Below are 19,888 nucleotides of genomic sequence, written 5' to 3'. Positions count from 1 at the left end.
CAGAACCGACGTTTGTTAAAGAAACTGAGGAAAGAAAGTGTTCAATATAATCAACAAGAATGTAATTTATATATACGTATATAATTATTGAACACTTTTATTGGGAAACAGAACCGATTATCAGTTTCTTCTTAAACATTCGCAACGTTCGATAGTAAAAAAGTAATAGAAGCTGGCCTTTCCTTTCTTTCATGCAATCGTCATGCTTCCATACACGCATACAAACATGTCCCTTGTTTTTTGTATAGTATAACGTAGCTGTACACGAAATTACTTACATTACTACTATATACACTAAGTTGTTTCTGTTGCTTCATCATCCGATTTTTGAAATTTTCCTGTGGTAGATTCAATCGAATCGATATTAATATAATACCGAAATAATAATAATAATAATAATAATAATAATAATAATAATAATAGTAGTAGTAGTAGTAGTAGTAGTGTTGTAATAGTAATAGATCATCAACTTAGATATGTATAACAGTGTAACAAATACAGTATTGTATATTTGAAACGAATGTTCGATACTACATATAAAAGGATTCGCTTAAAATTTAGTAGAATTTCACAAATTTCTTTTTGTTATTATGCGTTAATTATTTATCTAACATTACGATAATTCTGCATATTGCTATCTTTGTACTATTTTCGCTTGGAAACGTTTATAGAAAGAAATTTTGGAAAAATCAGATATCGATACCGATCGAATTACCTCAAATTAATCGAGGTCGAGTCGGATCTGTGCTGCAAAATCGAAATCGAAATCGGTAAGAACTTAAATAAATTGCCTGAGACAGAGATGACCAATTGTTATTTGTGTCTTGCGTTAATATTCAACGTTTTTTTTTTTTTGTGCATAATTGTAAATAGTACAATTGAAATTTAATGTAGTAGTAGCTTTAAGATACAAGTGCACAATAATGTGCATTAGTTAAATGAACCAAATTTTTTAGAACATTCAGTTTTTTATTATATCTTATAAGCTAGCATAAAGCTAGCATAGAGTAACGAGTCGGCCATCCCTGTCCCAGAGACTTAGGGGTTGTTCTTTTATTACATCACACTGATTTTGGTCGGTTTTACTCTACTTTATTCCTCCCCCTTCGTGTTCATTGCGTTCATTGTTAGTTTACTCCCTTCTCATCCTACATTAAACTCATTGATATCCTTATAACGTCCCTATTACAAATGTCACTGATATCCCTCTTTCTAACTACTTGACATAATGAAAGAACGGTCCCCTACCAGAAAGTTTGCGAAAGCTAATTTTATCACTTAATCTAACATATTTACAAGTTATCGTAACATCGCGCATCGGCATGAATTTTCGGTAATTCCAAGGTACATATCACGTAATAGTCAATCTCTGTTTTCTTTCTTTTATACAGAATAAAGCATTACAAATCCCGATTACCTTTGATACATTTTAAGAATACGTGGGCATCGTAGATCAATATTTTTAACGAATCTCTAGTATGACACTAATCTTCGCTAAGTGTATATTCCTCGTTGTAATATACGTAAATATTTCTATTCGTGTTTCTATAACCTGTTTTTAATTTAATAAACAACGTAAGTGTTCCAATTAATTTGAAATCCTGATATTCTGTATTCTATATTCTATTATATTTCTTATGATGCATTTTACGCTTTACGTTTTATTTCCACGTATTCTTCATTTTTCGAAACATGTAACAACTCTTTTCATCTTACAATTTTTCAGATTAAATAATCACAATTTGGCACTCATTTCCTTTCGTCATCGCTGTCATCCTCGGAACTGTACGCAAACGCGGAATAGACGTATTCCTGATTTGTGTTCTCATTTTCATCCTCTGATATATCTTGTTGAATCAGTATTTGATTTCCTTCGGTCACCATCAAAACAGCACCTTGCAGATCATCCAACTGCATGCTTTCTACGTTATCGTCATTTTCTTCGCTTTCTTCATTTTCCTCGTGCTCTTCGTGTTCTTCGCTGTCATCACGCTCTTCATGTTCTTCATGTTCCTCATGTTCTTCGTGCTCTTCATTGTCCTCATGCTCTTCGTGCTCTTCATTTTCCTCGCTCTCTTCGCTTCCCTCGCTATCATCATTTTCGCTGTCTTTGTCTTTTTCGCTATCGCTTTCTTCGCTATCTTCATTTTCCTCTACATCGTTATTCTCTTCGTTATCTTCCATTTCTTCGTGTGCCTCGTTGCTCTCATTTTCTTCATTCTCCCCCATTTCTTCGTTGTCCTTACTTTCTTCGATAGAATTTTCATCAAAGTCATGTTTCGTATCTTCAAAGTCTTCGTCGCTTCGGTTTATAAATGTTTCAGAGCCAAAATCCAAAGACTCATTGGTAGACGTACCTTTCCCATAAAAATTCGTTGATTTCAGAGAAGACTGATGTTGCATTTCGGATAAATTGCATAATTCTACCCTATTTTCGGTAACAGATACTATTGTATCGAGTTTGTGACCTCTCGATTGTTCGTTGGATATGTTTTCTGGAAGCAGAGGCATTATGGGACTGAGAATTGGAGGCCCATCGTCGTCCGACAGATCTTCTTCGTTTTTCTCTGCTTCTGTGCTTTTGGCTTCCTGAAGGTGTTCCAAAGTGAAACACTGCATGTTCTTTTCTTCCATTTCCAAATTATCTAATTCTTCGGAATCTTCGCTCTCGGAATTATAAGTGATTTCCCCGGTAGCTCTGGATTCACCTTCGGAATCATTTTCTTCTTCACCTTCGGAACTACTATCGCTTTCTGATTCTTCGGTGTCTGCTTCTTCTGCTTCAGATTCGAACTCTCCTTCCTCCACTTCTTCGATTACTCCATCGTCCGCTATTAGACTTCCTTCTGGCTTTTGTTCGTTCTTCAAATGTTCATCTTCTTCTTCCTCCTCCTCTTCTTCTTCCGTCTTCCCAGAACATGTATTAGAATGATCCGTTTCGTCGGTGACATTTTTGTGACATTTTGGACACGTAGTTCCATTACTCGCATGCCCAATGTGAATACTTGTGTGTAGTAGTAACTTGCTGCGCGCGTTGTGGTACCTGCCACACGTTTTACACGTAAAATTGTTTCCCTCGCACGACAATATTGCTTCGTGCATAGCTTTCAAATGCTCTGCTAGATCGTCATAATCTTTGCAAAGTTTCAGGCACACTCCACAAGTGACAGCAGCTTCTGCTCGATGAAACCGAATAAGGTGTTGCCATAAGTGTTTCTTCGCTGGCCACTGTTTTCCACATACCTCGCAGGCACATTCTGTATTAGTTGATTCATCGTAAACTTTTCTGGAATCCTTTCTCGAACACTTTATCGAAGACTTCACCCTCTGAGAAAGTGGCATGAGATTTGGAAGAGGTCTCTGACCAGACAGTTGAAGATTGATATCTTCAAAAAGGTTGAAGTCGGGAATATTCAAATCTGACGTAGGTTCTTCTTTTTTAATTTGATTATTATTTTTCAAAATTTCTTCTCGATTGTCCAAAATGTCGTTTCGCAAAGGTAACAGTTCCACTTCTTTTCGCATGATATTTCTCCTGCAAGTCGCAACGTGGCTCCAATATAGCGTCTTTGTGCAGAACTGTCTCTTGCAATTTTTACAAATAAAACTCATTTTTCCACGCATTCTTCTCTGCTCTTCCTGTTTTAACCTCTTAAACATTCTTTCTGGATCGGTGTTATGCATATTACGATAATGTTTCGAAAGAGCATCGACGTTTACGAACATTTCCGGACACATCTCGCAATCAAAGGTATCCGTTAAGGATCTTTTTCTTTTCGAATCACTGGAATCCTCGTCGCAAAGATCCGCATCATACTCCATATCATCTGGTTCTTCTTTAACAATGATGTCAGGGGACTACGAAACAACAAGTATTACTTTTTATTGATTCTCTTTAAATTAAAATAACAAGTTACTCTACAAACTATTATTAACTTACCTCCATTTCAAAATCTTCATTTTTCGATCCAATATCTAGTCTATACTCGAATGCAGCAAGCTGATCTTTTGGGACATTATGTACAGTTTCATAATGATCTCTAATAGCGGAATCTTCTGTAAAGACAGCTAAACATTGTTTACATGTCCGAAATACTTTCCCATGGCACTTTTTAGTATGATCGAAAGCCTTCCATTTCGAAGCATACTGTTTCCCACAGACTTGACAGGTGTTGGGTTTCGAAAGAACACTGGAATGGACCTCTTCTACGTGACTTTTAAGTTCTTTCGGATCCTTCATTGGGATTAAGCATACTCCACAAGAAACACCAATCTCATTGCGATGAAGGGACAACACATGCATTTTTAATTTAAGTTTATTTTCAACGGTGTCGCCACAGAAGTCACAAACGTCAGGATTCGTATGATACCTATGGTCCTTCCTGTGGGCTTCTAGATCTTCCTTTGTTCTGAACAACTTTTTACAAGCTCCAAAATTGCAGGTCAAATCCGGGTGATCCATATGTTTCACTCTATTATGCGTCATAATGCCTAATTTCGAGGTGATCGTCTCGTTGCAAAGATGACAAGTGTACGTACTATGATGATTCTCAATGTGTTTTTGTAAACTGGCACGATCCTTAAATATTCTTTCGCAAGCTCTACATCTCGTTAGCAACGCTCCAGGATCTTTCCTATAATTCTGACATCCCTTCATATGTCTACGCAAAAGGTACCGCTTGTGAAATCCCTTATTACATTTCTCGCAATAATGCAAACTAACTTCCTCCGTTTTAAACTGCCGACTGTCTTTCCCGTCTTTTCTAGAATCCGGTTCGTATCTATGAATCTTTGAAATGTGAGCAGCCAAGTGATCCTTCGACGCGCTAGTTTTCAAGCAATAAGGACAGGTTACGTCCTCGTGGCCTTTGTGCACCCTGTTCACGTGTTTCCATAAGTGAGAAGTTCTTCCATAGCATTTATTGCAGAGATCGCAAGGGAAAAGTCCGTGAACGACTCGTCTATGATTACACAATTTTTCTAAACTAGTGAACTTCAAATCTGTGCAAAGCTCGCAGCTTAATTCGGTTTCTCTGATTCGTCCGTCCGCTTTGTGTTCGTTGTTTTCCATTCCGTTATTGCAAGCTTCCTCGAAACCATGAATTTTTCTATGTCTAGACATTTTGGATTTATTCGAATACGGCCTTCCACATATGTCGCAACTAAAATCGCCGTTCGTTAAAGGCCAATGCTTCGATTTAACGTGAGTACTTAATTGTAACACGTTTGGAAACACTTTCAGGCAAACCCCACAAATCAATGGAACAGTGTCTGAATGAACGCCCATGACATGTTTCCAGTAATCCACTCTACTACCCCAAAGTTTACCGCAAATTTCGCAGGTATTCGGGGACGAGCCTTGAATTGCATGATGTTGAATGTGATCGTTCCTGAGAGACTTCGTCGCAAAGATTTTACCACAATCTTCACGATCACATTTAATGGCTGGTTCGTTGCTGTGGGAGGAGCTAACGTGTAACCAACGTTCCCATTTACTAGGGTGCGAGCTGCCGCAAAGTTCGCAAACAAAAAATAGATGGTATCCGGCTCTGTTTCCACCTCCATTTAAATTGGACGTATTCACAGAGTCTCCTGTCGGTATTAGTTGTTCCGACTGAAAGATTGTAAAATAGATAATTAATGATTTATAAAGAAGAAAACAATAAATTAAATATAGTTTTAATATTTTAAAATGTTCTTACCCTGTGTGCATTTCTTTGATGCCGAATTAAATGATCCTCGTTAGGGAATGATTTATAACAAATATAACAGTCTACTTTGTCTCCATCTTCATCGTAATCAAGCACTTGTTCGACAGATTCGTTGCCATTTATATTCTCTCCGTAATAATTACTATTCAACTGAACGAAGGTAGCAGGATCGTAATTTGGATCTACGTTATGTATAGACACATGCGCGATCAATTTTTTTCTAGAATCGTGCTGCCTACCACAAATCGTACAGCTATACCTACGAGTTATAAAAAGAAATCAATTGTATAAACAATGACTAAAAATGTGAATGTAACAACAATTTGTATGAAAGCTATATCCTTATGTAAAAGAAATATTATAAACGATATACAATATTATGGATATACCTTCTTTGCTCAGAAAGTAATAATTTTGAACCACCGTGATACATGTTCACGTGATTCAAAAGTTGCGTGTTGTCTGCACAGATCTTCAAACAAACGCCACATGCAAACGCTGCGAATTCTTTGTGAGTAGCTCGAATGTGAAGCCAAAGAGATGCGCGATCATTAAAGTCGCGAGTACAGATTTCGCAAACGAACACAGTTTCAATTTCGATAAGGTTCTCTTGGCTACTCTCGCGATCCTCTTCCTCGTTTTTAACATTTGTCTAAAATTAAACAAAAAAATAAAATATGTGTAAAGTAAATCGTGTAATCTCTACAAAGGAAATTTTCATACGTATCGCGTCTCATACAAATATAAAGGAAAGCTTTCTTAAAAACTATACCTCTGGAGATAACGGGAATTCAGAAGAAGTCTTTCCCTCGTAATCAACATCTATAGATTCGTTCCAATTCCGTAATACATTTTTCTTTAAACACTTATCGCTTTCTACGATAGGACATGGATCAACGCCGTGTAACGTTTGAATATGTCTGCTTAAAGAAGATTTGAGAACAAAATCTTTTTTACACAGAATGCAGATGAATGGCTTATCAGCATCGTGAATTGCTTCGTGTTCCTTCAAATCATCGATCGAGGTGAAAAGTTGAGGACAAGATTCACAGTACCATTTTCTGTCATTTCTTATATCTGTGCTTTCTGTTTTTGGCAGCTTTTTTGGTTTACAATTTGTTGTGAACTTGTCTTCGAGATCTCGTTTAAGATTATCTCCTTTTGTTAATGCTTGTTTCAGAATTGTCAATTGAGGATTTTTAGCCAGCTTTGCCTCTGCACTCCTATAGTCTTTGCTATCATCATCGCTACCGATACTTGACGCTTCAGAACTATCCACAATTTTATTATCCCTACTCTTACTTTTCGCCAAGTGATCTAATCTCTGTTCTTCGATGCAGATCCTTCCATGAAGATTCAATTCCATAGCATCCATACAAATTTTTCCACAGGCGTTGCACTGACATCTGTTTTCTGGACGATAGGAATTGTTCACTGGAACCTCCGTGGGCGCAGGAAGACCGGCATGACGCGATGTTATATGTTCTTCCAAATTTTTTCGGGTCGAATAAATCCGTGAACAATAACCGCATGTCACAGCTGGGTGGCCTCTAATACAAAAATTATTATATCATCAATATTATTACATTATTAAAAATAATAAATACATTCTAATACATTTATAATTAAAAACAAACCTATGAGTCGTTGATACATGGCCCCAGCGGTGCTTTCCGGTCGAATAAGATTTATGGCAAAGATCACACTGATAAGGTCTCTTATACGAAGTGTGATCATCCGTAAGAACTTTTTCACCAATCACATCACCAGCTCCAACGTGGATACGTGCATGCAAAGATAAATGGCCCTTTGAACTGAATGCTTTGTTACACAAGGAACAAACATAAACTTCATGTTGTTGGGATGTGTGCTGTAATAATAAATCATCGATTATGTTTCCATCGTTCAAAACATTTCGACAATTCAAGGACAATGATTTAAATATCATACCTCTGGTAAGCTATTAGGAAGTTCTTGATGTCTTAATTCTGATTCTGCAGGTTCTTCCGCGACTATCGAAGTCATTTCCAAAAAGTCGCTTGGATTTGTTTCCATATCCATTTCATACTCTTCTGAACGACGATCCTCAGAATCGTCCACTATCGTGGCTGAAACAGAAAAATGAAAGAATTTTCTTCTATTTCGTTTCAGGTATAATTGATTAATTTTTGAAAGATTAAAATATCAAAGTACCTTCATCCGTGCCACTATTGTCAACAATTTCTTCGGTCTCGTGATCAGCCTCTCCATCAGAATTTAATCTAGGTGGTGTGCCTAAGGCAGCATTTGGATTCACAACAGGAGCCTCTGGAATTAACATTGGCATACTTTCCTTTCTCTTCAGCAACTGTAAATCGTTGCAACTAGTTATGGTGGTTGTAACACCTGCACCCTAAAAGAAAACGTGAAATGCTCGTTATTGTTATATTATTTAGAAATTATGAAATCGATAAAATCTGCATTTTGTATAATTATGTTCACTTTAGTGTGAACTAATGAAGTACACTTTTGAAATAATGCAGTTTAATAGAATTTTACCGATTCTGAGGGTGGTAAACATCTTTCCAAGAGGGCCACCGCATTGACGCATGCTGTTCTAAAATCGTAGAAATTTTCCAAATTGTACGTGCACCGGTAACAGAGGCATTTTGGTAGGCGATCATCTTCTGTAATCTGTAATTAAATATTTAAATATTAACATTATATTCTCTAGACAAATTAAGTAAAAGTACAGTTAATATGTAAATGAGTTCAGTGAACTAAAAAATAATAAAGACACTCACAATCAGAATTATTATAAAATACAAACAATGTTATTAAACAATGAATTCCATTTGACATGAATAATGAAAGAATTGTCAGGAACATTCTTTGAATAATGAATAATGATGTATTTGACTATGATGTAATTGACACAACTAAGAATTATATAACTATATACAAAAAGAGAATTCTTATGCATTTAATGAGTAAGTAATATAGTTTAAAAGTATTAATTTATATTTTGAATTACTTTACGTTCTTATTATATATTAGTTAGTACATAATTTCTTATATAATAGGTTAATTGTGTTTAATTATATTTAACTTGTTAAATCGGTAAGGTATAAATGAGTCTAACAAGATAAAAAGTATTTGATGATTGGTTTTGAGATACTTGAAATAAACTGTTATTGATTTTGTTGACTACAGTTTCATTTAATATGAAATAATAAAGATTGATAGAAAAATTAATTGGAATTAATTCATTTTTTTTGTATAATAAGGAAAGTAATTTTAGTGATCTTACATGTTTACAAAAACAAATTAGTATAAAATGCATAACGTCTTTGATTATTCCAATGATTCCAATTAAGAAATAGATAGAAGAAAAACAAAACAGTTGAATCAAGAAAAGTTACACGGTTCTATATCAATAAGTTGAATAATGTATGTCACATGAAAATAATAATATTCTAATTAAAATAAAAATGTATTAAAAAAGACTATTAGAATGATAAGAGTATCGCATAATGGAACATTAAATTACGAATCTTGTACATAGGGTTTTTAGAATCAAAATAGTTTGTTCAACTTTCACATTATTTTTTTGAAAGTATTTACATTCGTTCAAACATTCAAAATGTTTACATGTATGTATTTATATAACTCTTGAAAACACATGTTACTACTGTTAATAACATGAAACATTATGAAACATTATACTCATTGAGTCAAAATATATAATGTTACAGCTGAAAAATGTAAACACATATCAAGAGATGCAGTACGAAAATATTCTGTCATAAAAGTTATACATTAATGTTAGCACAATAAAATTGCGTTAAATAATCCATCTTAAAAAGGGGCAATGAAAAATGTTTAAAAAGAGATTTAAAGTAAAAGAAAGTAAATCGAAAAATAAAACGAGAACAAATTAATACGTTTATTAATTTATAATGCTTGCTTTTTCGAAACGTACAAAATTTGATTACTATTAACACGAATATTATGAAGTATATGCAAAGAAAGAGGTCGAGTAAATACATTCAAAAAAAGATCCAGAAAAACCCACAGATTCAATCGAATTTTTAAAATTAATTCGAATGCATCTGAAGAGCCAAAAACTGTATGCAAAGCCTTCTTTGTAACAAATTATTAATTTGTAATGCTTGCTTTTTCGAAACGTACAAAATTTAATTAGTATTAACATAAATATTATGAAGTATATGCAAAGAAAGAGGTCAAGTAAATACATTCCAAAAAGATGCAGAAAAACCCACAGAATCAATCAAATTTTTAAAATTAATTTGAATGCATCTGAAGCGGCAAAAACTGTATGCAAAGGCTTCAAACGTAAAACTACCAAGCGCTACACGTAAAAAAATACGTCGAAGAGTGCTTTTCCGCGAGAAAACGTATTTGTCAGATACAAATCGAGTACAAACGAACGAGAAGGTTTTCACGTCGAAAAGAGGAGATTATTTCCGAAACAACAACTTGACACGAAACGAGAGTAAGTTCCATGCAGAGGTAACGTGTAATCACGTAGATAGAGGAAGACGAACCTGAAAGGGTAGACAGGCTTGTATCTTGTCAACGAGCTGTCTACTCTTGCCCTCTTGACCGAAGATGTCCATCTTGACGGCGTCGTAGGATGCGCAAAGTCTGCAGAGCTCCTGGTAGCGTTCCCTGGGCTCCATCGTCGGCGTGGCCACGAAGAGGATCACGATACTGGCCCGAGGAATTTGGATAATCCGAATTTCCTCGTGGCAGTGTAGAAAAAGGCTCCTCTGGCCCGGACTCGGCCTTCTTCTTCTTCTTCCTCGGATCACATCCTTCGGAGCGGGGATCCGCGGCTCGCTGCGACACCGCGCGGCTTCCGTTTACGGGTTACTTCCTGGCGATTTTCACGACAGTTAAGGCCCCGGGCGCCGCCATCTTGTACACAGACACTTGTTTCGTCGGTCCTGTCGAGCACGACCTCCTCCATGTCGCTAGGTATCTTGCGCTTCGCGGCAGATATCCAGTAATTTTTTGATACTTTAGAAACCGCGAATTGTATTTTGGCCTTGTATAAGGCCCGTTCATATCGAATTCATTTCTGCCGCTTCATTGGGCGTTTACAATGAACGTAACGTTCGCGGCAAACATGAACCGATTGGTTCCTGTTTATCTAGTTACTAAATTTGTTTTCACTGATTTTCGCTGTACAGGGTGTCTGAAAAATGTTGTATCATCTTGAAAGGGGTGGTTCGGGAGGTGATTTGAAACAACTTTTTCCTTAGCAAAAATGTTGTCCGGGGCTTCGTTGAGGAGATATTAACGGAAAACATTGACCAATCAGCGGGCGCTCCATTGGCATACTCGCGCTCCGATTGGTCCGGGGAGCGCGTAGCCTACGCTACCGCGAGCGCTCCACTGGCATACTCGCGCTCTGATTGGTCAGTGTTTTCCGTTAATATCTCCTCAACGAAGTCTCGGACAACATTTTCGCTAAGAAAAAAGTTGTTTCAAATCACCTCCCGAACCACCCCTTTCAAGGTGTTACAACATTTTTGGAACACCTTGTATTTATTTTTAATATGTAAACTAAAGTTACCATATCGATATTTAATTCGACTGCGTTTACGTCGAACGTATGAAATTTGTAAAAAATACAAATGAAATACAAATAAAGTAATTATATGACTTATATTTTGTTGGATTTGGCAAACTATCGTATATACTCTTATCACGAGTTGTACAAAAATAAAAGAAAACCTAACCTTAATTTGACTACTTTTAATTCCTTCATATGCTGTAGTTCAATCACCCTTTCGTTATCAATGTTTTACTATTATCTATTATTGCTTTCACAGATTTCTGTATCTCATACTCTGTATTAATAACTAAATTATATTTCCCGATATTTTGTATATAATGACATACTTTGTTTAGTACATACACATATATATATACCTATATCAACAATTTAACCTAACTCGACCATAATATTCATCTATAATTAATTTAAATCAATAATACATTCTGTAAAAAAAATAATAATAATAATTCTGTAATTAGATCTCATTGGATTTCATATACATTGTGATGAGATGACATTCTTGATCTTTTGACCAAGAGTGTAGTTATAAATTCAGAAAAATTTAAAAGCAATATAGCAACGAACTATTTGGAACTATCCTGCAATTCTATATATAATTATTAATATATTTTACATCATCGGAAGAAAATATTTAAGGTATCAAATAATAAAAATAAAATTTTGATTTACCACGCATCAATCTACGAAATAGCCCTAGCCACAGCGTCGTGTCGAAGTTGCAAACCAATTTTGTCTCTGTGACCTGTTTACATTAAATTTCATCTCATGAAATATACCATATACATCTATACATGCTGCTCCATTAATCATAATATAATCAAAAGGAAGATCTCATGCAAGATGAATGAAAAATATTACATGAAATTTTTGTTTGGAAATACAATAACCACAAACTAGTCATAGTAACGCCATCAAGCGTTTTAGCTAAGCAACCACTAGTATTTTCCTCGAACGGTAAAAACCGGCTACTCGGTTGTATTATGTACGTATGAATTATTTAAATAATGCTACCTCACAATGTTTACATTTCTGTTTCTTTCTTCTGTGTATTCTTAAACAAAATGTTTACAAGTTAGAAAATATAATTTGCAATTCTTTTATTTGTACAATTATTAGAGACCTTTGAATTTGTAACTTTCAGTGTTATTTGAAAACATGGATAACTTCTCTGATCCTCTTAGTTTTAATAAACAAACAGCTACCCTATTGCGTGGTTTGGGTGTACCTGAATTAATACCAGAATGCAAGAAAAGAAATATATCAACTGATACGTTGCATGAACTCAGTACACAGGAATTGATAATGTTAGGTAACTTAAATAAATTTGGATATACAGCTTTAAAGAAATTAAATAAAATTAATTAATCTTGATACAGGAGTCGATCCTGTTAAGGCTGAGGAAATTAGGAATTCTTTAAATGTAAGAAGGAACAGATCTGGCACTGTAATAACAAATACTTCGGACAGGTAATAATTTGTAATGAGTTATTCCATTTGAAATAAGTATGTCATTATAGTAAAAATAATCTAAAATAATAAAGAAATTCTGTATGCTTCTATGTTTAGATACAAGTGTTTTATTATATTATTTGTCGGATAGGCCTTGACATAAAAACAACTGATTAAGACTTGTAAACTTTTTAGACTTCAGCATTGTCTTGAGATAATTAAGCACACAGAGCAACAGATATCTCTAATACAAGCATTTGTAGCTTATTGTAGATTAAGGCTTGTGAAAGAGAGAATTAACATTTTTGTGGATCCCAACAAATGTTTAAGCGCATCTGACGTATTATCAATTTCTGCAAATGCAACATTGGCAGAATTAGATGAAGTGATACAAAATCTTTCTAAACTGGAAAAATTAATTTTAAGGGTAAAGATTCTAAAAATAATATCCTGATGAACTGTTAATATACTAACATATGTTATATACATATAATGAATTTTTATTCGTTTTTTGCAGTCAAGAGGGAAACCAAAACACGACAAAAACCATCGACTGTATTTTCTAATTAGTGGAGTAGGTTTAGTATCACTTGTATTATTAAAGATATGTATGAGATGATTACTTTGATGTAAGCAATTTATAAATAATAAACAAGCAATCCTATTTAAATCTAGTAATAATAGTCTAGTAATAATAGCCAGGAAAATTATTCCCAAGCTGTCATTTGTTTATTTCTTATCAATGTTTTTTGTCTATAAATTTTAAAATTAAAGTAAATAAAGGAGGTTCGATTCTACCGAATTTATATCGATATCCATTTAAATTTTACCACGTTTCAAGCAAATGACATTATTAATTGACTGAGTAGACAAAAAGACGATGGCTGAAGATATCATTACTCTTGTTTATAATATTATCAGAGTCTGCTCTGATTCTATAATGACTTGAAGTCCTTGTTGAGCTAAGGAGTTCTTCAAGGACACTATGCTTATACCCCTGTCTTTTTTATTTTCGAGTTTCGCTTTTGAAATAAAATGATGAATGCCCTTGAAGTTTCAAAATCCAAACAAAGACTTTACACTGTGACCCATGAGTTTCATACGTAACGAAGTATACGTATTGTACATGGTTTGGTACTTATCATAGGTAAATTACATCACATATGTGATGTAAACCACATGGTTTACCATAGACAAGATGCTACTTAATTGTGAAAAGAAAATTAACTACAGTGATGGGCAAAACCCTTGGCTTCAAATAAATCTGAAGTTTGCTAATATGTTTGTCTCATTTCCTCTCTTGAAAATTTTCCAAAGAAGGAAATTACTAATACTTAATTTAGGTATTCATTTGTATCTGACAAATCGAAATAATGACTAATCTAGTAATAATCATACAGGTGTATATGATTTGCTAAATTAGATAAAATATAAATCATAACATCATATTATGGAAAAAAAGAGTACAATTATGAAGGAGAGACCTTTGCATTAATAAGTAAATATTATTAATAATGGATCTAGGAAAAGCATTATTTTAATCGTGTAACTTTTTTTCAAGCTCCAATTTCATGTTTTCAGAAAATGTCAAGTATATATTGCATTGTGTAATGTATACTTGTTTACTTTATTTGCAACTTATTCGTACTTTTCCTAAACCTGATGCGCTTGTTATACGGAATCGAATTAAACGCTCGCAATTAGTATGCAGTGCTTTGTTCTGCGTATAAAAAATGAGTACGGTATAAATGAAGCCAATGCCAATTATAATTATAATAGCTGAATAAGCTGTACACCTTCTCGATGTCGCTACCTACAATCACCTATAAACATTCGAGACTTTGACCTCACGCCATAGTACAGGAGATTTGCGTTTCATTGACTAAGACGTTTGTGTATATAATCCTGCAAGTTTAACTGTTTCGTAGTAATCTAGTAACGTTTTTTTTGATTATCTAACGTCAGTTTTAATTTGAATTATCTCGGATGTGTTTGAGACGCCGTATCAAGAAATCGAATGTGTAGTAATCGTTCTTAATTACGAATTTATGTAATCCTTTATATTGAACGTGGACTGACTTTGTTGTTCGTCGAATGATGATTATCCGCCAATGACAAAGATCTGTCCTTATTTGACCAATCAATTTTCACCGATTTCTCTCTATCCACGCCCGTTACATGTCTCAATTATTTTCTTGACAACATTTTTGTCTATGTCACCATTCCTCGACACATTCCGAGTGGAAGGGTTAGTTACACCGAGGTTCCAGAAATAATTTTAAACGGGTGAGTTCGACTCTCGTGAAAAAACATGCGAATTACTGTAAATTGAATCTTGTTAATAGTGCATTGTAAAATAAAAGTTTATTTCTCTGCGTTACTTGCAATTTCATTCAACTTCGAAATGCAAAACTTGTTGTGGAAGAAATTATTAAAAAATTGTTGTAATTAATGTATCGTTCGATTTACCGAAGCGAAATGTTTCCTAATTCGTTGAATTGTACAAGTTTATTATTCGAGACGTGTAAAATGATAATTTGATAACATTTTTTATTCAGGAATCGCAGGTTTTGATAAAGTGTTTCTATTTTTACGGAAGTAGGTTAAGTTGAATAGTTTATTTTAATGGTTATTTGTAAATAATGAATTCAGATGTTAAGAATAGTTTAAATTTTACAATCGTTCGTCGATGATTCATGATACCGATAAGATGTATTATTTATTTTATTTTTATCGATAAGTAGATGTATTTTTCTTTTGTATTTACTTTTTGTAATTTTCTTTTGTACTTTGAAAATTGTTTTTATTAAAATTCGACCATTCCGATATAAAGTTATTCATACGTATTCTAGTATTCCTTTTTGTGAATATGCATTTATGAAAGCCTCATCAAGTATGTATAATGAAAATGGTAAAAAAACTTGATTAAATGCATTATTCCTCATCTTATACCATACACTTTGTAACATTTATTTTAACATAAAAACAAACCAGTTGCTTATATGTTTACATAATTATTTATGAACATTTTGGATGAACTGAAACAAATATCATGATACATAATATAAAGAAGAAAGTATAGCAGATATTATATTATTATCGTATGTAAAATTTATGATAAATCTAATTGTTTGTTTCAGGCACGAAGAAAATTCAAAATCTACAAGTGATATATACATATGTTTTTTTCTTTACTGAGTCCACATATAATATAGTTAACAAGATGGACCTGTCGATACTGAAGGAGTCTACAATAGTTCACCTGATGTTTGCTATAACATTTTTCACATCGGGTGTGATAATGAATTTCTTCCAGTGTCTTTTGTACTTTGGCCTCAGGCCTTTATCCAAATATTTTTATCGGAAGATTGGCTACTATCTCTGCTATGCTTATTTTAGTCGTAAGTAAATATTTTATCCTGTGTATAAAATTTTCACATTTTATTTAATTATAAAATATGGGTCATACAACTGATTCTGCTAACTTTATGTTACTTCCTTTGGCTTGTGGTTTTCATATCACTTTTAGTGTTAAGATATTTTTTAATCTAATCTATAAGACATTAAACGAATTATAAGTAACTGTAAACTTTATTTTCAGAGATGGTATGTATGGCAGAATGGTGGTCTGGGTCAGATTTCGTATTGTATGCGGAGAAAGAAGATTTTGAAAAGTACTTTGGTCGTGAACATGTGTTACTATTAATGAACCATAGGTTTGAGATAGACTGGCTCACTGGATGGGTCTTTTGCGAACGAGTTGGAGTACTAGGTGTAAGTTACATGTACATACATTATCATTATATATATAAAAGAATAATTTTAAGTTTTAGTTATATATATTGTAAAATATATTCATGTTTTAGAATTGCAAAGCATATGCAAAAAAGGCAATACAATTTATTCCAACTCTAGGTTGGGGACTCAAATTTGCTGAATCTATATTTTTAGAAAGAAATTGGGAAAAGGATAAACAAATAATCGGTAATCAAATTGCAGAACTTGGAAATTATCCAGATAGCATATGGGTAATTAACTTTTGTGTTATCTTTTACACTTAACTATCGTTATATGAGTTTCAATTATGTTTGAAGTATTATTTTCTTTGAAATGATCCCCACAGTTACTTTTGAATGCTGAAGGAACGCGTTTCACAAAACGAAAATTAGAAGCCAGTCAAAAGTTTGCCCAAGAAAAGGGTCTTCCAGTATTAAAGTACCATTTAACACCGCGAACAAAGGGTTTCACAGCAAGCGTACCGCACATGCGAGGCAAATTTCCAGCAATTTATGATGTCCAATTACATTTTAACGAAGATAATCCGGTGAAACCAACAATAACAAACTTATTGTTGGGAAAACGGGTCGAGGGCCATATGATAATACGAAGAATTCCATTGGAAGAAGTACCGGATGGTGATGAAGCCGCAGCTGAATGGTTATATAAACTTTATGAAAGAAAGGTAGATCTTATAAAATTATTTCCATAATATTATCAGCAAATCTGGATCTAGTTGTAAAATTGTTTTCTTCTTATTTAGGATCGTTTGGCGGAGAGTTTCATCAAGACAGGTGACTTCTTTGCGATCAGTGGTGTACCTAGACTAGATCGTATGCAAGTGCCCAGGAGACGTTATAGTCTTATAAATACAATATTTTGGATGGTGGTAATTTTAGTACCAATGCTTTATTATTTGGTCAAACTGTTCTTGTCTGGATCGACGATATATTTGTTTACTGGTGTCGGTATTCTTCTCTTATGTAAGTATTTTGATAATATAGATTGAATACATATTATTTTATATATTTATATCGCTCTTCTAAAAGCAATCTTACGTTTCAGTTTATGTACTCATGCAAAAAACGATAGGGATGTCTGAAATAAGCAAAAGTTCATCTTATGGAGCCGATGATACAAAATCGAAGTAAAAGAAAAGGAAGAAAAATGAATAATAAAAGGAATACACCGTGAGAAAGTCGATACATCTTCAGAGGCTATTGCCGAATGAGTATTATCGTGTTATCTTTTCGCGTAATGTATTCCATGTGATTGTCTCTGTACAAAAACCACTTTACGTGACACATTTATAATAGCTTGCGAAAGTATTTGAGTTCTACACTGTTAATGGTACTTTTTCATTTTAGTTTCATTTTAGTTTCCGTACCTACTTGGACGAACAAATAGAATTTCAAACGGAATCAAGGTTTCGAAAATTAGTATTTGATTATTCAAGAATCTTGTTAAAAAATTGCATATTTTATAAAGAAAATAATTGCAACTGGAAATAATTTTGTTATCAAAGTATCTATGTTACATTAACGTTTTCCATTCAAATACTTTTGTAAGTAGATGTATGTTATGACTGTGGATGTATGTATATAAGTATATGTATAGACGCACATGTACGTAACGACATACGTTGAGTATGTCTTCTGAAACAGTCTTCTTGCTAACACTGTACTCAAATTTACATTCGTATTCATTTTTAAAATTTTTTGTTTTTATTTTTCTTGTAAAGCCGTTGTTCTTGTTAAATAAATGATTTAATCCTACTAATTGTATTTTTAAAGTACATAGTATAGATTTTCTCAATTTTGTCAAATGAGCGTAATTCTATAGGAATTACTTTTCAATTTTTTTAAATTATGAATGATACCCTTTGATAGAAGGGAATATTACCTGTTTAATTTTCTGATTTTCGCGTGTTACTTTCATGATGTTTTTCCACGTAGCCTTCGAAGGGTCTGGCAATATACTGAACTGTTCTTAATTTCCCTCTCGCATCATAATATCCATACTGTCCTTTGACCGTGCCATCTTGAAGCCTCTCTTCCAGTCTATATTGTCTATTCTTTCTGAGAAAGACGTATTATGTATTGTTAGTTAAGTACTTATAAGGATATACAATATTTTATTTATGACGAAACATGTGTATACGTACACAAAATCTGAACTAAGCTGAGTTTGTAATAAATAAATAATTTTATGTCAAATCTCTACGAGTAGAGTTGCATTAATTTAAAAATTCAATGATATCTCACCCGTGTCCAGTATCGAATCCAAACATGTACGTTTGCGGTCCTTTGTGGCCTTCTATTTGAAATTGTATTCTATCAGTCTCTTTGGATAAGTTCCAAGGATTCACGTATTCTTTTTCTTTCAAACGTTCATTGCTTTCTTTTGAACCGTGCAATGCGAGCTTAACATCTTTCTTTATCTTGGATTTTGAATCCTTTTTATAGCGTGGTATCAATTGCTGATCCTTTTCGTAAAATCGATGATTTTTTGGCGAGGAAACGTTGGTTGCCCATACGAGGACTGCATTTGTTAGAAGCTGAAAAGAAAAAGAAATTGTTAGTAATTTAAATGAGAAAATTTAACGGGTGTATAGTTTTAAATTTTGGTATCGAATGGTTCGATATACGAGGTCCGAGAATAAAGAAGATATTATGTACTCTGAACCGTAAATTCAATCCTGATTTGTCTCGCTTTCACGCGTTCTTTATGGCTCATCGCTTTCAAATTCATGACTAACAATCTATTTACATACATCTTTTAGTATTTACATACAGCTTTTGGAAATAAAAGACTGTAATATTCTAATATGAATATTTGTAAAGGATAGAAAACATTAATTAACATGAATGTTTTATAGGAATATTTAAATTAACATTGAAAGATACATTAATGATTGATTGACGAGTCGCTTGAAGGACATTTGAAATAAAAAGTCTTGACTCACCAGAAACGTAATATGCATTTTGCGGCTTCAATACGGAAGAAGGAAGAAGAGGAAAGAGACTGATTCTCTTGCAAAACTCTTATGCGATTTAGTATTGTTTCTACTCCATTGTAACTCTTGAGCTACTTTCTTTAATGTTTCCTCCCTCTTCAAACTTCCCCTTCCAAATGAAGGCCCTTTCTACGATTAGAATTGATATTATAAAATATCTATCGAACGTTCGATAAATTTGCAAATAACAAACAAACGATAATGAAATATCGAGACGACAATAAATTACATTTTCAGAACATAGAGAAGAGCGATCAACCTTCTCAAATGGCAAACGATAATACCATTTTGAGATGACAATAAATTACATTTTTAGAACATAGAGAAGAGTGATCAACCTTCTCAAAT

General features: G+C 33.6%; 4 protein-coding genes across 8 annotated transcripts in view; 2 read left to right on the top strand and 2 right to left on the bottom strand.

The window, feature by feature from the left end:
• Positions 1 to 6: 6 nt before the first annotated feature.
• On the bottom strand, positions 7 to 10,920 carry LOC128879676 (zinc finger protein 729-like). The gene is made up of 10 exons (XM_054129045.1): positions 10,259 to 10,920; positions 8,250 to 8,384; positions 7,905 to 8,103; positions 7,662 to 7,819; positions 7,349 to 7,581; positions 6,484 to 7,261; positions 6,101 to 6,363; positions 5,703 to 5,970; positions 3,941 to 5,614; positions 7 to 3,858 (listed from the first exon to the last, which is right to left on the bottom strand). Exons 1-10 carry the CDS (start codon positions 10,391 to 10,393, stop codon positions 1,750 to 1,752), a joined length of 5,952 nt encoding a protein of 1,983 aa, XP_053985020.1. The 5' UTR covers positions 10,394 to 10,920; the 3' UTR covers positions 7 to 1,749.
• An 898-nt stretch (positions 10,921 to 11,818) lies between these two features.
• On the top strand, positions 11,819 to 14,537 carry LOC128880369 (uncharacterized). The gene is made up of 5 exons (XM_054130386.1): positions 11,819 to 12,280; positions 12,440 to 12,607; positions 12,675 to 12,765; positions 12,943 to 13,174; positions 13,265 to 14,537. Exons 2-5 carry the CDS (start codon positions 12,454 to 12,456, stop codon positions 13,364 to 13,366), a joined length of 579 nt encoding a protein of 192 aa, XP_053986361.1. The 5' UTR covers positions 11,819 to 12,280; positions 12,440 to 12,453; the 3' UTR covers positions 13,367 to 14,537.
• A 58-nt stretch (positions 14,538 to 14,595) lies between these two features.
• On the top strand, positions 14,596 to 18,299 carry LOC128880365 (1-acyl-sn-glycerol-3-phosphate acyltransferase gamma-like). 2 transcript variants are annotated; one of them, XM_054130381.1, is made up of 7 exons: positions 14,596 to 15,033; positions 15,888 to 16,148; positions 16,349 to 16,521; positions 16,614 to 16,775; positions 16,871 to 17,209; positions 17,288 to 17,507; positions 17,590 to 18,299. In XM_054130381.1, the coding sequence occupies exons 2-7, from the start codon at positions 15,971 to 15,973 to the stop codon at positions 17,673 to 17,675; spliced, it is 1,158 nt and encodes a 385-aa protein (XP_053986356.1). In that variant the 5' UTR covers positions 14,596 to 15,033; positions 15,888 to 15,970; the 3' UTR covers positions 17,676 to 18,299. The 2 variants fall into 2 exon arrangements, with proteins under 2 accessions (XP_053986356.1, XP_053986357.1); XM_054130382.1 differs by lacking the exon at positions 14,596 to 15,033 and adding an exon at positions 15,095 to 15,345.
• A 120-nt stretch (positions 18,300 to 18,419) lies between these two features.
• LOC128880370 (uncharacterized) overlaps positions 18,420 to 19,888 on the bottom strand; it is a 1,684-nt gene continuing 215 nt past the window's right edge. The window contains exons 2-4 of one of the 4 annotated variants that reach the window (XM_054130389.1): positions 19,210 to 19,669; positions 18,789 to 19,081; positions 18,420 to 18,602 (exon numbers count right to left, since the gene is read on the bottom strand). In XM_054130389.1, the coding sequence (XP_053986364.1) occupies positions 18,431 to 18,602; positions 18,789 to 19,081; positions 19,210 to 19,299 (555 nt within the window). In that variant the 5' untranslated portion in view covers positions 19,300 to 19,669 and the 3' untranslated portion in view covers positions 18,420 to 18,430. Of the gene's footprint in view, positions 18,603 to 18,788; positions 19,082 to 19,209; positions 19,879 to 19,888 lie in introns of all 4 variants that reach the window. The other 3 variants (XM_054130388.1, XM_054130390.1, XM_054130391.1) reach the window with 3 other exon arrangements.

The sequence above is a fragment of the Hylaeus volcanicus genome, chromosome 7 (assembly GCF_026283585.1).
Source record: "Hylaeus volcanicus isolate JK05 chromosome 7, UHH_iyHylVolc1.0_haploid, whole genome shotgun sequence".
Classification (NCBI taxonomy): domain Eukaryota; kingdom Metazoa; phylum Arthropoda; class Insecta; order Hymenoptera; family Colletidae; genus Hylaeus; species Hylaeus volcanicus.
Note: the sequence above shows the minus strand (reverse complement) of the source record. Positions and strands in the feature narration are given on the sequence as shown.

Bases quoted from the DNA above. Each gene is read 5' to 3' on its own strand.
- LOC128879676 (XM_054129045.1), bottom strand. From the start codon at position 10,393: ATGGAGCCCAGGGAACGCTACCAGGAGCTCTGCAGACTTTGCGCATCC. The intron at 8,385-10,258 runs GTTCGTCTTCCT...ATTTAATTACAG, and splicing joins AAGCCTGTCTACCCTTTCAG to ATTACAGAAGATGATCGCCT. The intron at 5,971-6,100 runs GTATATCCATAA...TATAACTCGTAG, and splicing joins TTACTTTCTGAGCAAAGAAG to GTATAGCTGTACGATTTGTG.
- LOC128880369 (XM_054130386.1), top strand. From the start codon at position 12,454: ATGGATAACTTCTCTGATCCTCTTAGTTTTAATAAACAAACAGCTACC. The intron at 12,766-12,942 runs GTAATAATTTGT...TAAACTTTTTAG, and splicing joins ATAACAAATACTTCGGACAG to ACTTCAGCATTGTCTTGAGA. The intron at 13,175-13,264 runs GTAAAGATTCTA...CGTTTTTTGCAG, and splicing joins TGGAAAAATTAATTTTAAGG to TCAAGAGGGAAACCAAAACA.
- LOC128880365 (XM_054130381.1), top strand. From the start codon at position 15,971: ATGGACCTGTCGATACTGAAGGAGTCTACAATAGTTCACCTGATGTTT. The intron at 17,210-17,287 runs GTAGATCTTATA...CTTCTTATTTAG, and splicing joins ATAAACTTTATGAAAGAAAG to GATCGTTTGGCGGAGAGTTT. The intron at 17,508-17,589 runs GTAAGTATTTTG...CTTACGTTTCAG, and splicing joins TGTCGGTATTCTTCTCTTAT to TTTATGTACTCATGCAAAAA.